The 18,319-nt window shown below is 41.0% G+C and overlaps 1 protein-coding gene across 1 annotated transcript in view; it reads left to right on the top strand.

Annotated features, from left to right (window-relative positions):
• LOC109887836 (melanin-concentrating hormone receptor 1-like) overlaps positions 1–9,450 on the top strand; it is a gene marked incomplete at its 5' end in the record, with an annotated part of 34,155 nt that extends 24,705 nt beyond the window's left edge. Inside the window, one exon of the mRNA XM_031825980.1 lies at positions 9,412–9,450. Coding sequence (XP_031681840.1) covers positions 9,412–9,450 — 39 coding nt within the window. The remainder of the gene's footprint in view (positions 1–9,411) is intronic.
• Positions 9,451–18,319: the final 8,869 nt, after the last annotated feature.

Genomic DNA, 18,319 nt, shown 5'->3' with positions numbered 1-18,319 from the left:
TGTGTACACCCATTTAAAGGTGTCATAAGTATTTGGACAAATAAATTTATAGAGTATTACATTTAGTCAATAGTTTAGTGTTTGGTCCCATTTTCCGAGCACGCAATGACGACATCAAGCTTGTGACTCCACAAACTTGTTGGATGCATTTGCAGTTTGTTCTGGTTGTTTTTCGGATTATGTTGTGCCCAATAGAAATTAATGGTAAATAATGTATTGTGTCATTATGGAGTCACTTTATTGTAAATAAGAATAGAATATACAGTGCCTTCAGAAAGTATTCAGACCCCTTGACCTTTTCCACATTTTGTTGCGTTACAGCCTTCTAAAATGGATTAAATAAAAATAAATGTTCTCAGAAATTTACACACAATACCCCATAATGACAAAGTGAAAACAGGTTTCTTTAAATGGTTGCACATTTATTAAAATTAAAAACAGAAATACCTTAGTTACATAAATATTTAGACTCCGAAACTGAGCTCAGGTGCATCCTGTTTTCATTGATCATCCTTGAGATGTTTCTACAACTTGATTGGAGTCCACCTGTGGTAAATTCAATTGATAGGACATAATTTGGAAAGGCACACATCTGTCTATATAAGGTCCCACAGTTGACAGTACATGTCGGAGCAAAAACCAAGCCATGAGGTCGAAGGAATTGTCCGTAGAGCTCAGAGACAAAACATTTCTGCAGCATTGAAGGTCCCCAAGAACACAGTGGCCTCCATCATTCTTAAATGGAAGAAGTTTGGAACCAACAAGACTCTTCCTAGAGCTGGCCGCCTTGCCAAACTGAGCAATCGGGGGAGAAGGGCCTTGGTCAGGGATGTGACCAAGAACCCGATGGTCACTCTGACAGAGCTCCAGAGTTTTAATGTGGAGATGGGAGAACCTTCCAGAAGGAGAACCATCTCTGCAGCACTCCACCAATCAGGCCTTTATGGCAGAGTGGCCAGACGGAAGTCGCTCCTCAGTGAAAGGCACATTACAGACCGCTTGGAGTTTGACAATGGGCACCTAAAGGACTCTCAGACCATGAGAAACAAGATTCTCTGGTGTGATGAAACCAAGATTGAACTCTTTCGCCTGAATGCCAAGCGTTATGTCTGGAGGAAACCTGGCACCATCCCTACGGTGAAGCATGGTGAGGGAAGCATCATGCTGTGGGGATGTTTTTCAGGGACTGGGAGACTCGTCAAGATCGAGGGAAAGATGAACGGAGCAAAGTATGATACGTATGCCTCTGTAACTTTCTCACTCATTCACGATTCATTCACGATTATCTGTAATCATGGTAGCATCCACATTAATGTAGGGTTCAGAAACATATTCTATTCTTATTTACAATAACAATCACTCCGAAATTACACAATATAGAATTTACCATTCATTTATATTTGGCACAACATAATCTGAAACACAACCAAAACTGCAAATGCATCCAACAAGTTTGTAGATCCACAAGATAGATAGTCATAGGAGTATGGGACCAAATACTAAACTATTAACTAAATTGGATGCACTATAAGTGAATTTGTCCAAATACTTATGATACCTTCAAATGGAGGGATTAGATACATAAAGTGCATCTCTGTCGGAGCTTCCGGCGCCGACAGAGATGGCCGCCTCGCTTCGCGTTCCTAGGAAACTATGCAGTATATTGTTTTTTTACGTGTTATTTCTTACGATGTTACCTCAGGTCATCTTAGGTTTCATTACATACAGTCGGGAGGAACTACTGAATATAAGAGCAACGTCAACTCACCATCATTACGACCAGGAATATGACTCTCCCGAACCTATGTTATGCCTTTCCGATCCTGTGTTTTGCCTTCCACCCAGGATAGTGGATCGGATCCCAGCCGGCGACCCAAAACAACGACGCCGTAAAAGGGGCAAACGAGGCGGTCTTCTGGTAAGGCTCCGGAGACGGGCACATCGCGCACCACTCCCTAGCATACTACTCGCCAACGTCCTGTCTCTTGACAACAAGGTTGATGAAATCCGAGCAAGGGTAGCATTCCAGAGAGACATCAGAGACTGTAACGTTCTTTGCTTCACTGAAACATGGCTTACTCGAGAGACGCTAACGGACTTGGTGCAGCCAGCTGGTTTCTTCATGCATCGCGCCGACAGAAACAAGCATCTTTCTGGTAAGAAGAGGGGCGGGGGGTATCCCTTATGATTAACGAGGCGTGGTGTGATCATAACAACATACAGGAACTCAAGTCCTTCTGTTCACCTGACTTAGAATTCCTCACAATCAAATGCATTATCTACCAAGGGAATTATCTTCGATTATAATCACAGCCGTATATATTCCCCCCAAGCAGACACATCGACGGCCCTGAACAAACTTTATTTGACTCTATGTAAACTGGAAACCACATATCCTGAGGCTGCATTCATTGTAGCTGGGGATTTTAACAAGGCTAATCTGAAAACAAGACTCCCTAAATTCTATCAGCATATCGATTGCGCAACCAGGGCTGGTAAAACCCTGGATCATTGTTATTCTAACTTCCGCGACGCATATAAGGCCCTCCCCCGCCCTCCTTCGGAAAAGCTGACCACGACTCCATTTTGTTGTTTCCAGCCTACAGACAGAGACTAAAACAAGAAGCTCTCGCGCTCAGGTCTGTTCAACGCTGGTCCGACCAATCTGATTCCACGCTTCAAGACTGCTTCGATCACGTGGATTGGGATATGTTCAACAACAACATTGACAAATACGCTGATTCGGTGAGCGAGTTCATTAGAAAGTTTACTGAGGATTTTATACCCACAGCAGCACATTTGCGCGAAACTGAAAGCGCAAACCACTGCTTTTAACCAGGGCAAGGTCCCCGGAAACATGACCAAATACAAACAGTGTAGCTATTCCCTCCACAAGGCATTCAAACAAGCTAAGCATCAATATAGAGACAAAGTAGAGTCGCAATTCAACGGCTCAGACACAAGAGGTATGTGGCAGGGTCTACAGTCAATCACGGATTACAAAAAGAAAACCAGCCCCCTCGCAGACCAGGATGTCTTGCTCCAAGACAGACTAAATAACTTTTTTCCCGCTTTGAAGACAATACAGTGCCACTGACACACCCGCTACCAAAACCTGCAGACTCTCCTTCACTGCAGCTGACGTGAGTAAAACATTTAAACGTGTTAACCCTCGCAAGGCTACAGGCTCAGACGGCATCCCCAGCCGCGTCCTCAGAGAATGCGCAGACCAGCTGGCTGGTGTGTTTACGGACATATTCAATCAATCCTTATCCTAGTCTGCTGTTCCCACATGCTTCAAGAGGGCCACCATTGTTCCTGTTCCCAAGAAAGCTAAGGTAACTGAGCTAAACAACTACCGCCCCGTAGCACTCACTTCCGTCATCATGAAGTGCTTTGAGAGACTAGTCAAGGACCACATCACCTCCACCCTCCACCCCACCCTACCTAGGTCCACAGACGACGCAATCGCAACTACACTGCACACTGCCCTAACCCATCTGGACAAGAGGAATACCTATGTGAGAATGCTGTTCATCGACTACAGCTCAACATTTAACACCATAGTACCCTCCAAACTCATCATCAAGCCCGCCCTGTGCAACTGGGTACTGGACTTCCTGACGGGCCACCCCCAGGTGGTGAGGGTAGGTAACAACATCTCCACCCCGCTGATCCTCAACACTGGGTTCCCACAAGGGTGCGTTCTGAGCCCTCTCCGGTACTCCCTGTTCACCCACGACTGCGTGGCCATGCAGGCCTCCAACTCAATCATCAAGTTTGCGGACGACACTACAGTGGTAGGCTTGATTACCAACAACGACGAGCCGGCCTACAGGGAGGAGGTCAGGGCCCTCGGAGTGTGGTGTCAGGAAAATAACCTCACACTCAACGTCAACAAAACAAAGGAGATGATTGTGGATTTCAGGAAACAGCAGAGGGACCATCCCCCTATCCACATCGACGGGACAGTAGTGGAGAGGGTGGAAAGTTTTAAGTTCCTCGGCGTACACATCACGGACAAACTGAATTGGTCCACCCACACAGACAGCGTTGTGCGCCTCTTCAACCTCAGGAGGCTGAAGAAATTTGGCTTGTCACCAAAAGCACTCACAAACTTCTACAGATGCACGATTGAGAGCATCCTGTCGGGCTGTATCACCGCCTGGTACGGCAACTGCTCCGATACACAACCGTAAGGCTCTCCAGAGGGTAGTGAGGTCTGCACAACGCATCACAGGGGGCAAACTACCTTCCCTCCAGGACACCTACACCCCCCGATGTCACAGGAAGGCCAAAAGGATCATCAAGGACAACAACCACCCGAGCCACTGCCTGTTCACCCCTCTATCATCCAGAAGGCGAGGTCAGTACAGGTGCATCAAAGCAGGGGCCGAGAGACTGAAAAACAGCTTCTATCTCAAGGCCATCAGACTGTTAAACAGCCACCACTAACATTGAGTGGCTGCTGCCAACATACTGACTCAACTCCAGCCACTTTAATAATGGAAATTGATGGGAATTGATGTAAAACTGTATCACTAGCCACTTTAAACAATGGCACTTAATATCATGTTTACATACCCTACATTACTCATCTCATATGCATATGCATCGGGGCGGCAGGGTAGCCTAGTGGTTGGACTAGTAACCGGAAGGTTGCAAGTTCAAATCCCCGAGCAGACAAGGTACAAATCTGTCGTTCTGCTCCTGAACAGGCAGTTAACCCACTGTTCCTAGACCGTCATTGAAAATATGAATTGTTCTTAACTGACTTGCCTAGTTAAATAAAGGTTAAAAAAAAAGTTTTTATAATGTACTCTATATCATCTACTGCATCTTGCCATCTTTATGTAATAAATGAATCACTAGCCACTTTAAACTATACCCTACATTACTCATCTCATATGTATATACTGTACTCTATACCATCTACTGCATCTTGCCTATGCCGTTCTGTACCATCACTCATTCATATATCTTATGTACATATTCTTTATCCCTTTACACTTGTGTGTATAAGGTAGTAGTTGTGGAATTGTTAGGTTAGATTACTCGTTGGTTATTACTGCATTGTCGGAACTAAAAGCACAAGCATTTCGCTACACTCGCATTAACATCTGCTAACCATGTGTATGTGACAAATAAAATTAGATTTTATTTATTTTATTTGTAAACGGTAAAACATATGCATGAAAATACCCTGAAATAAAAAGGTGACATTATGTACTGCCGCCCTCTTATAAAACATTTGATCTCAAATCTAAAATGCTGGAGTACATAGTCAAATTAAAAGTTTAAGCATCACTGTCCCAATAAATACATACATTTGAAGTCGTAAGTTTACATAGACTTAGGTTGGAGTCATTAAAACTCGTTTTTCAACCATGCCTCAAATTTCTGGTTAACAAACTATAGTTTTGGCAAGTCGGTTAGGACATCTACTTTGTGCATGACACAAGTCATTTTTCCAACAATTTTTGAGACAGATTATTTCACTTAAAATTCACTGTATCACAATTCCAGTGGGTCAGAAGTTAACATACACTAAGTTGACTGTGCCTTTAAACAGCTTGGAAAATTCCAGAAAATAATGTCATGGTTTTGGAAGCTTCTGATAGGCTAATTGACATAATTTGAGTCAATTGGAGGTGTACCTGTGGATGTATTTCAAGGCCTACCTTCAAACTCAGTGCTCTTTGCTTGACATCATGGGAAAATCAAAAGAAATCAGCCAAGACCTCAGAAAAAAATTGCAAACCTGCACAAATCTGTTTCATCATTGGGAGCAATTTCCAAATGCCTGAAGGTACCACGTTCATCTGTACAAACAATAGTATGCAAGTATAAACACCATGGGACCACGCAGCCGTCATACCGCTCAGGAAGGAGACGTGTTCTGTCTCCTACAGATGAGCATAATTTGGTGCGAAAAGTGCAAATCAATCCCAGAACAACAGCAAAGGACCTTGTGAAGATGCTGAGGAAACAGGTACAAAAGTATCTATATCCACAGTAAACGAGTCCTATATCGAAATAACCTGAAGGTTAGGAAGATGCCATTGCTCTAAAACCTCCATAAAAAAAGCCAGACTACGGTTTGCAACTGAATTTTCTTCTAAGTGTGTATATGTTTCTAAACATTAATTCATGAGCCCTGATAATGCCATGATTAATAAAAATAATGAATGAATCATGAATTATGATGAGTGAGAAGGTTACAGAGGCTACAACAAAACATGCTAACCTCTCACCATTACCAATAACGGGAGGGTAGCATTTATTTTTACTTAATTTTTTTTTTTTTTACCTTTATTTAACTAGGCAAGTCAGTTAAAGAACAAATTCTTATTTTCAATGATGACCTAGGAACAGTGGGTTAATTGTCTGTTCAGGGGCAGAACAACAGATTTGTACCTTGTTAGCTCGGGGATTTGAACTTGCAACCTTTTGGTTATTAGTCCAACACTCTAACCACTAGGCTACCCTGCCGCCCCATTTGACCTTTGTGCCCCTGTAACATTCTCAATCATAGTTTTTCACGATTCATTCGTGGTTATTCCATTAATGTAGAAGTGTTCAGAAACACGTAATATGATTTCTCACAATAAAAGTGTGTGTGTGTGTGTGCGTGCGTGCGAGTGAGGGGGGGAGAAAGAGAGAGACTTCTATTAGGATTGGTCACTCTCTATCATGGCTGGCTAATAGTTGCCTTACATCACACACTACTTACTATGGATTCTCAGAAAAAAATTATGTCATGCAGTGATCAATGCTTTTGATGACCTTGTTTTCTAAGAATAACGTCTTCAGGCAGTAAATAAAGGCAAGGCAACATGTCTTCTTCCAAATCTCTAATGTTTAATGTGCCTCATGATTTTTGATTTAACATGCTTCCCTTATTTTATGACTAGTATCTAGGGGTGTTCTTGTACATTAAAGCTAGCTGCCTCACGCTAAAGAAACAGGAGATGGAGGTTCCTGCTCTATGTGCCGTTTTACTTTGGGCTTGTTTTGTGAAATCGACTTAAACCTGTTGCTCTTGTGGCCTTGGCCAACAGTGCAGTCTCAGACCCAACATTTTTTAGGCCCTCCTTTTGGCCACAGAGAGAAAATGTTGCTAATTTCCTCCAGTTCTACACATTTTTTAAATTTTTTAAGCAATTCTACACATTTTGCCATAGCTTATGACTTGTTCTTGTGCTATCTGAGTGACTCAAACATTATAACAAAATCAATGGGGACCCCATGACATGCCATTTTTGTAATGTTAGATTCTCCCTTACTGTCTAGTTTTTATTTTGGTGAATATTAGTTCTCAAAGATGATCTTATTTACAAATATAAATTTTGCCCTCAGAACAGCCTCAATTCTTCGGGGCAGGGACTCCACTAGGTGTCGAAAGCATTCGACAGGGATGCTGGCCCATCTTGAATCCAATCTTTTGGGTGGTGGACTATTCTTGATATACGCAGGAAACTGTTGAGAGTGAAAAACCCAGCATCGTTGCGGTTCTTGACACGAACCGGTGCGCCTGGCACCTACTACCTGGCACTTCAATCTTTTGTTTTTCCCATTCACCCTCTGAATGGCACACATACACAATCTATGTCTCAATTGTCTCAAGGCTTACATATTTTTTTTTACCTGTCTCCTCCCCTTCATCTACACTGATTGAAGTGGATTTAACAAGTGACATCAATAAGGGATCATAGCTTTCACCTGGATTCATCTGGTCAATCTATGTCATGGAAAGAGCAGGTGTTCATAATGTTTTGTATACTCGGCTCCATTATCTTTTCTACATATTTATATCTGGTTTAACTCGTTGAAGTTGACACTGAAAATGGTTTACCCTCACAAACATTTTATGAAATAATTAAAAAGACACTTTAATCAACTGAGTGCCTAGCCTATGATAGTAACAGGAGCCACTCATGGGAACTACTTTGAATATCTTGTTGTGTGTGCTAATGTAGTCTTTGTGTCTGCAAGCAACAATTAAATCAAGTCTATGGCTTCTATTGGAACTGGACAATGATGCTGCCATGGCTTTATCTAGCTATTCATGAAACAATCCACATGAGCAGCATTCCATCTAAAATGCGTGTGCACTACTGTGTGTGCACTTCCTCCAGGACTGCCGGCAGAAGAAATGCCATGCCGGCAGAGATGCAAGAGATTGGATTTCACTGAGTTCGCGTCATTAGTTTGCACTATATAGATCAACGTTTTTTCTGTGATCGAATCAACATTATATCAGCCTCTTTTCAATGCGACAAACTAAAACAAATCTAACTTTGCAAGATTGAGTCTGTGATTTTGTTTTAGGCAGAGCCAGAGAGCAATAGTGTAGCCCCACTAGACGAGGGATACACTATTGTGCTTTTCAGATCAGTTCAGATCAGGGGCCTCATTTATAATGTTGCGAATGTGCTTTTCAGATCAGTTCAGATCAGGGGCCTCATTTATAAACGTTGCGTAGGCACAAAAGAAGGCGTACGGCACTTTCTAAGCAAACTTTGGGATTTATAAAAAACAACTTGATGGGAGAATGTGCGGTCCTCCACGAACACTTTTACCAATAGTACGCACATAAACTGGAGAAATGAGAAACTGCGACTGCGAAGGCAGATGAATGAGAAACGCTTTGAAATTGATACCATTGTGTAAAATAAGTTCAAGTATTAACTATCACGTATTATAAATGTAGAGTGAGTTCCCTGGAATCCACAAAAAAACAACAACAAAAAAAACATGATTTAGGATAATAAATACAAACAGAGATATTTTTTTGGGGAAAAGAACCCCTCAAATATGTTGTACAGTTTAATCGGGAATCATATTTAATTGGATTTGTAATTATTAAGCAATACTTGTATGTTATGAAATGTATTCTCATAAATAATACGGAGAACAGTAGGACAAATTACATTTAAACTGATGCCGTTTTCGATGCCTCAATCGGGCAGATATGAGTGCACAGTTTCATATATTGTTATCACATGTTCGTTGCGCAGAACTGTCAATGTGATGATAATGGCCTTGTCATTGTCAGTTACAATCAGGGTAATTACCACACCTGAAGATGTTACGCAATCGGGTAGCTTTGACGATCAAATGGGTGGGTATAAAAAGGCATGCAATTACAATGTGTAATGACGCACAATGGCTGCTTTGGCACTGTTGGAAGATTTGGCGAATGGAAGAACTCAGAGTGATTTACTGGACAATGATAATAAGTGGCTTATGAGCCGGATCCGATTACCAAGAGCTGTTCTCTTGGATCTCTGTGCTGTAGTGGGCCCAGCTTTACAGAGAAGCACCTGCAGAAACCAAGCTGTGCCTGTCCCACTTCAACTCCTTGGCAACCTCGTTAATAGCGTCAATGGTGTCTCTTTGTGTTTGCAGGACTGCATCTGTGAGGACATGACCGCTGGAGGGTTGTGATGCACGAGGTGCAATGGAGAAGCCGGGGTTGTGTCACGGATCCCCACGGTACTGATGCTTATTCTGTTCACCAGTTCTGGAGGTCTACGTCACCGGCTTTCTAGGCTTCACTGATCGGGATTCAATATCATCAACCCCGGACTGTCTTGTCTGATTACACACACCTGGTTCCCATTTCCCCTGTTTGGATAAGGGGATTGCAAATATAAATGACAATTGTTTTAGATCTACTGTATTTTACCATTTGATCGCTGGAGACAATTGTGAAATCAGTCATATGGCAGCGAACTGAAGCATATCAACATATTGTAACGCTCGTCGTTGTAAGAATGGTCGTACCAAGATGCAGCGTGGGGTAGGTTAATCATATTTATTAATGATAACCAGCAACAAAACAAGAAAGAGAAAACCAACGAAACGTACAGCCTTGTAGGGCTAAACAGCAACAATAGAAAACAAGATCCCACAAACTACAGGTGGGAAAAGGCTGCCTAAGTATGTTCCCCAATCAGAGACAACGATAGACAGCTGCCTCTGATTGGGAACCATACCCAGCCAACAAAGAAATAGAAAACATAGATTGCCCACCCTAGTCACACCCTGACCTAACCAAATAGAGAATTAAAAGGATCTCTAAGGTCAGGGCGTGACACATATCAACTTTCCCAAAGTGACATTTAAGAAATGTTTATTACATTATGCAGAATTTAATTCCAAGGGATGAAACTTGGAGACCCAATCTATAGGCTTCTGTAGCCATGCACAAACTGTAGTATAGCGGCAAACCTACCAAGTTGATTTATGATTTCTATAATGTTTTAATTATATGCTCAGACTTTTCACTATATTTTTTACAATTCGTATTGTGTTAAATATTAGCCACTATCATTCCATTACATTGCTAGTTTACCTTTCTTTCCTCTGTCATGTGTGGTTGTTCCTGAGTATCGAGAGCAATAGTGAATCATATTAGGTTAACGTATTACAAGTTCTGCAATAATTTGGGACATGTAGCCTATTTGAGTCGTTATGCACCATACGTAGCAGTTTAAACCTGGAACCTGGACCACGGTTCACAACGACTGGACCGTTGTAGTCACATTTATGATTAATGAAGATTATTAGGGTAGATTTATAAGAATACTGTTCAACCTCTATTCTATACTTTTCTCACCTTCCAATATTTAATGGAACAATATTTAATATGGCAACTTTCAGAATGAATCAAACCACTGTATGTTTTATTCACAAATATATTTAGTGCATAAAGGCTCTCCAAACATAAAATAAAAAAATAAAAAAGATCATAGATATTTCCTAACCCTACATAATATACAACATCACAGTATTTTGAAATCTACCTATTGGTGCTGAAAGGAGATGAATATGTGTGTATTTAAATCAGAGGTTGACCGATATCGGCATGGCCGATTAATTAGGGCCGATTTCAAGTTTTCATAACAGTCGGTAATCTGCATTTTTGGATGCCGATTATGGCCGATTACATTGCATTCCACGAGGAAACTGTGTGGCAGGCTGACCACCTGTCACGCGAGTGCAGCAAGGAGCCAAGGTAAGTTGCTAGCTAGCGTTAAATTTATCTTATAAAAATCAATCTTCACATAATCACTAGTTAACTACACATGGTTGATGATATTACTAGGTTAACTAGCTTGTCCTGCGTTGTATATAATCAATGCGGTGCCTGTTAATTTATCATCGAATCACAGCCTACTTCGCCAAATGGGGGATGATTTAACAAAAGCGCATTCGTGAAAAAAGCACAATCGTTGCACAAATGTGCCTAACCATAAACATCAATGCCTTTCTTAAAATCAGTACACAGAAGGAACTTTTTTTAACCTGCATATTTAGCTAAAAGAAATTCATGTTAATAGGCAATATTAACCAGGGAAATTGTGTCACTTCTCTTGCATTCATTGCAACAGTTCGGGGCCGCCTGGCTCGTTGCAAACTAATTTGCCAGAATTTTACATAATTATGACATAACACTGAAGGTTGTGCAATGTAACAGCAATATTTATACTTAGGGTTGCCACCTATTCGATAAAATAAGGAACGGTTCCGTATTTCACGAAATGATAGTTTCCGGATTTGACCATATTAATGACCAAAGACTTGTATTTCTGTGTTTATTATATTATAAATAAGTCTATGATTTGATATTTGATAGAGCAGTCTGACTGAGGGGTGGTAGGCAGCAGCATGCTCGTGAGCATTCATTCAAACTTTACTACATTTGCCAGCAGCTCTTAACAATGCTTGATGTTTATGTTTATGACATCAAGCCTATCAACTCCTGAGATTAGGCTGGCAATACTAAAGTGCCTATTAGAACATCCAATAGTCAAAGGTATATGAAATACAAATGGTATAGAGAGAACTAGTCAAAGCATCATAATTGCTATAATAACTACAACCTAAAATGTCTTAACTGGGAATATTGAAGAACTGGGAATATTGAACCACCAGCATTCATATGTTTTGAGCAAGGAACTTAAAACTTCTTAGGGTATAGGTGTCCCGTCAGCGGGACAACTTCCGGTGAAAGTCGAGGACACGCAATTCAAATAAATAATCATTAAAATTATGGATAGTAAACATCTAGGTACATACAACTGTTTTATATAGGTTAAAAGCTTAAATTCGTGTTAATCTAACTGCATTATCCAATTTACAACGAAAGCATGCCATGCGATTGTTTGAGGATGGCGCTCCACATCAAAATATTTTTCAACCAGCACATGCTTCGTAAAATCACAAATAGCGATTAAATATTCATTTACTTCTTCCTCTGATTTGCAATCCCAAGGGTCCCAGCTACAACATGCATGGTTGTTTTGTTGGATAAAATCGTTCTTTATATCCCAAAAAGTCTGTTTAGTTGGCGCCATCGATTTGAGTAATCCACTTCTTCAACATGCAGAGAAAGGAATCCAAAAAGCTACTGCTAAACTTTGTTAAAACAAGTCAAAATAAATTTCAATCTAATCCTCAGGTACCCTAAAATGTAATTAAACTATAATATTTCATATGGAAAGATGTATGTTCAATAGAAAAGTAAAATTAGCAAGTGCGCATCCCCTTCATCGCAAAGACTGATTTCCAACTCTGTCTCCCTGTACCAAAACTCAAAATTCTTCCTCGTTTGGGAAGAAACAAGCCTGAAACCTTGAACAAAGACTGTTGACATCTAGTGGAAGCGATAGGAATTGCAATGTGGGAGCTGGAATTGCATAGCACCCATAGCTTTCCATTGAAAGAGCATGGGCTCTCAAAATAAATAATATTCCGTCTGGTTTTTCTTTGGATTATCTCCTACCATATTAATTGTGCTATAGTCTCATACATTATTTTAACATTTCTACAAACGTCAAAGTGTTTTCTATCCAATAGTACCAATTATATGCATATCCTGGCTTCTGAGCCTGAGTGACAAGCAGTTTACTTTGGGCACATCAGTTAGACAGGAAGTGGAGAAAAATAGACCTTACGTTAGCTTTTTTACATGGCACATATTGTACTTTTACTTTCTTCTCCAACACTGTGTTTTTGCATTATTTAAACCAAATTGAGCGTATTTCCTTATTCATTTGAGACTAAATAGATTTTATTTATGTATTATATTAAGTTAAATAAAAGTGTTCAATGTTCATTCAGAAGTGTTGTAATTGTCATTATTACAAAAATATATATATATACAAATCTGCCGATTAATCGGTATCGGCTTTTTTTGGTACTCCAATAATCGGTATCGGCGCTGAAAAATCACAATCGATCAAACTCTAATTTAAATTACTTTCTTTCATTGATCACTAATATTCTGAACCGTTCTCTCCACATATTCTAGTGAGTCTGTAGAGAACTCAAATTAAAGGTACACCCAATTTAAAGGGATGGCTTTAGATAAATGTACTGAAAACCCTATTGAATTTAATCTGAAACAAGGAATTCTGTTAGCCACGCCTGTAAAGCCTGTTACACACCTGCATAAGGTAAGTCTGAATACCAACTACTGAGAAGTGAGAAGGAAAGGTGTGTGTAGGAAAGGCATACATTTCCCTAAAAGCACAGCTCACATGGCAAGAGAACTATTTGGAATGTGCTCTCCCAATATCAACAAAACATGTATGACACACTGGATGATGAATTTAAGAAACATTTGGAATACAATTTTTTCTCCACAATAGTTCAACTTTTGTTAATCAGTTGTTCTCTACACCTTGGTTTTGTAAGTTAAGCTGGTATGATGTGGTATGGAAATGAGCAGAACCTGAGGCAGTTCAAAGTCCAAGTTAGACAGATACAATGACACATGCAATTGAATATCTCCTCGTTTGTATTATGATATAATAAAGAGAGTAGTTGTGAGAAAAGCTGTGTTTAATTTGCAATTGAAATAAATTCCAGTATGGTAATAAGCAGATACAATATATATGTTAAGTTCACAATTAAAGTCCACTTGTGCTTTATCCTGACGTTGCTCTCTAATCAGAAGCATACATTATCTGATTTGATCATCTGGAGCCTTCATTTACATAATTACAAATCAGGTATAAAATGTAGACTTTTACAAAAGTTGCATATAAAATATAGTCAACCCATGCCCTCCCAAGGAAAGCATCCTTCATTTAGGGTCACTTCCAAAACAAGTGCTCGTTTTGGTAAAGAAAGTGATACAGAAAACTTAAATAAGGTTGCAGAAACAAAATTGATGAGAACAAGTGAAAAAAAAAAGGCTGTAACATTTGAGCTAGTGTCATCAGCCTATGTTGATGGTGTAGTGTCATCAGCCTATGTTGATGGTGTAGTGTCATCAGCCTATGTTGATGGTGTAGTGTCATCAGCCTATGTTGATGGTGTAGTGTCATCAGCCTATGTTGATGGTGTAGTGTCATCAGCCTATGTTGATGGTGTAGTGTCATCAGACTATGTTGATGGTGTAGTGTCATCAACCTATGTTGATGGTGTAGTGTCATCAGCCTATGTTGATGGTGTAGTGTCATCAGCCTATGTTGATGGTGTAGTGTCATCAGCCTATGTTGATGGTGTAGTGTCATCAGCCTATGTTGATGGTGTAGTGTCATCAGCCTATGTTGATGGTGTAGTGTCATCAGCCTATGTTGATGGTGTAGTGTCATCAGCCTATGTTGATGGTGTAGTGTCATCAGCCTATGTTGATGGTGTAGTGTCATCAGCCTATGTTGATGGTGTAGTGTCATCAGCCTATGTTGATGGTGTAGTGTCATCAGCCTATGTTGATGGTGTAGTGTCATCAGCCTATGTTGATGGTGTAGTGTCATCAGCCTATGTTGATGGTGTAGTGTCATCAGCCTATGTTGATGGTAGAGTGTCATCAACCTATGTTGATGGTGTAGTGTCATCAGCCTATGTTGATGGTGTAGTGTCATCAGCCTATGTTGATGGTGTAGTGTCATCAGCCTATGTTGATGGTGTAGTGTCATCAGCCTATGTTGATGGTGTAGTGTCATCAGCCTATGTTGATGGTGTAGTGTCATCAGCCTATGTTGATGGTGTAGTGTCATCAACCAATTAGTCATGATGGTTGATGGTGTCGTGTCATCAACCAATTTGTCATGATGGTTGATGGTGTAGTGTCATCAACCAATTTGTCATGATGGTTGATGGTGTCGTGTCATCAACCAATCCCCATTAGAAGAAGTTATGATGATGCATATGGGGCATCCCATATGGTCCAGTATATTGCATAGCTACTACTGTATGTCTGCTAACACAATCATATGTCCTACACATTAACATTATAGTTTAGGAGAATAGTAAATTATTGTATCATTTCATTGGGATTAAATTCGAGATAATTTCAGATACATGAAGTCAACTCAGTTGATGGCCAGTTGATGGCCTATGCTTCCCATGGGCCGATGGGCCTAAGTAAATAAGTAACTCAGAAATCTAATAGATAAATACATTTACTCTAATAGTGTTTTTCCCTTTACAGAAGCACTGTATGCCATTGTGTTTGTAATATTACTTCTACATATGTTCATATACAGTTGATGAAAGCTCAAACACACACCTCCTAACATAAAACACACATCATACGTTTCCATCCATGGTTGCTGGGAAATCTGCACTGACTAGAACATACACAGAATGTGCATATATCTGGATTGGCATGTACCCTATGGCTGACAATTAAAATGCATTACAGCACTCTATAGGAAAAATTACAAAATGATCTTCATGTAATGTAATAGATCGTCATGTATTGTATATTGGAAGCTAAGTCAAGAGATGTTTTGGGTTGAAAATGAATGAAAATCAAGAAATCCCTGCCCCTCTACAGAGGACAACAGCCAGCAGCACCTTCACAGTTGGTATCTTTAAGGGAGTTTGCCATGGCAACAGGGGAGCAGGTTTAATCCCCCCCTGGTGAGTTATTGTGAAACACAGGCAGTAACTTTCTCTGGAGCTCAGCAGTGGGGTGATACAGGGAGTGACATTAAAAGCCTTGAAATGGGCTGTCAGTCTGTCCCTGGTGCTCTATAAGGGGCTGACCTAAACCACTGGTGTGAGGAGGTTCCACAACAGTTCACCATCACATAATAGCACCCATCTAAGTTCACACAAGTCAATGTACAAAACTCTCAAGTGGCTCTTTTTGATAATTATTTTCCATTTAGATTTAAAATAGAAAGTCCTAGATACTGTCTGGTATTCTTGTATGCTCCACAATGAATCTTAAACTAGATTATCTAGACCTTTTTCAGGGTCCTGATGAATGTTCTGATTGACACAAACTTTGGTTCAAGATCCATTAAATATATTGTGGAGTATACAGGACCATCACTGTGCTGGAGTACATGGTGTGCAAACTACCCTCTTTTCAACCCAGTATTTCAATCATGTTAGTTATGAACATAAATCACCATTTCATTCCTCTACCCTTAGTTCTCCTCCAATCAAACACCGTTGTTACAGTACGGTAGTCAGGAACAGGTGTGTAACAACCAGGTTATTACGGTACAGTACTTATTTCTTTCAGTTGCCAGTGGCCACTGACAGAAGATGGTACATGATGAATATTAGCAATAACATAAGTGTATGAGGTCCCAGCAAACAGTTTGCAGTGGAAGCACAGACAGACAATCATTTAATTGAATATTTTTGTGCAGGATATTCCTCCATTGCTACATCAATAGAAAATCAAGGACAGCATACAACCAAGAAAGATGCTTGACATGTTTGTGGAATAAATATGATCACAATACAGCAGTTGTACCTCTCCATTGTACACAGTCTGCATAGATTAATGTACACACAAAGACAATACGTCAACAAACATCAGTGTTAACAGAGGGTACATGATGCCCCTCAGAAACATCTCTGATAAGAATGCTGTGGTAGGCATGCTGGTTAAGTGTGCCTGGAATTCAGGGCGGAGCTAGCATGTTGGAGTGAACGGCTGTGAGAGAGGCTCCTGCAACTTTTTTGCAAAATAATCTAATTTAACCTACGTTGTGGCACTTTTTACAACAAACGTTTCTTTCTAATACAAGATTGTAACTTTTTATATGAAAATGCCGAGTAATAAGCGACCAAAGGACAATAAATCCACAGCGGAGGCCTACTCCCCACTAAACAACGAGACAGACATGGCGAGAGGCACATGCAACAACGTGACACTTACAGAACTTACCCGGGCTTTGGGGGAGCTACGTGTTGCTATAGCTGAGGATCTTAAGGCCACTATTGCTGAACTGGACACCAAAATCGAGAGCATCATTCGAACGGTCGCTTCGCATGGCCAGAGTATTGTGGACCTTGAGAAAGCTTCTGAATTCAACGCTGGTAGGATCGACGAGTTAGAGAAGCTATGCACGTCATTGCAGGATACTGTGCAGAGGCTTTCAGTGAAAGTGGTGGACCTGGAGGGCCGATCCAGACGTAATAACCTTCGCGTTGTGGGTCTGGCAGAGGGGGTAGAGGCGGGCTCTCGCCCCACCGACTTCTTCGCCAAGCTATTGAAGGATGCAATGGGATCGGATGTTTTGGATTCGGATCCCCAGCTGGACCGCGCACATCGCTCCCTTGTCCCAGTGCCTGGACCGGGCCAACGTCCTCGCCCAGTAATCATCTGTTGTCACAGTTTCAAGACCAAGGATCTTATCCTGCGTGAAGCTCGAATGAGGGGCAACCTGTCACATAAAGGGCATCCATTCCGTGTCTATGAGGATTATGCGCCCGATGTGGCAAAGCATCGCGCCGACTACAGAGATGTCATGACCAAACTCTACAAACTCCATCTTCGCCCAGCCTTACTCTTCCCTGCAAGACTAAGAATTACCCCGCCATCCGGTGAGAAGATTTGGCTCTCCTCGGTTTTGGACGCAGAGAAGTTTATCCGGGGATATACACCAATCCCCCGTACAGGTTAGAGTGCCTTGTTATTGCGTGTTAGGGTCTGCTCATGGAATCCATACTATACCATACTGGGTGAAAACGTATTAAACGGGCTCAACAAGGGCTACTGAACATGTAAGACGCTGAGCAGACCAATGGAGGGCGGTCAGAGCTCTCATTTAACGTTAAATTCACTTTCATCCCGGCTGTGCTCAGCGATGCATATTTTTTACTTCCAGGTTTGATCACTGACACCTTTGGACGGATATACTTATACTCCCCCACTTTTGTTTCGTTATTTATTTTACAATCCTTACATTATTCTTATTACCATACCATTTATTTATTGCTTGCAGGGGACTGGGGGTGATGGTTGGGAGGGGGCAGACACCTGGTTAGCAGGTTGATGTTTTGTGCGGTTCTGCCTCTGTCTGGCCGTGAGCCTCTCTCCCGACTAGAGTCC

Source organism: Oncorhynchus kisutch, linkage group LG6 (assembly GCF_002021735.2).
Source record: "Oncorhynchus kisutch isolate 150728-3 linkage group LG6, Okis_V2, whole genome shotgun sequence".
Taxonomy (NCBI): domain Eukaryota; kingdom Metazoa; phylum Chordata; class Actinopteri; order Salmoniformes; family Salmonidae; genus Oncorhynchus; species Oncorhynchus kisutch.
The sequence above is the reverse complement of the archived record's forward strand: the minus strand, read 5'-3'. Positions and strand labels throughout refer to the sequence as shown.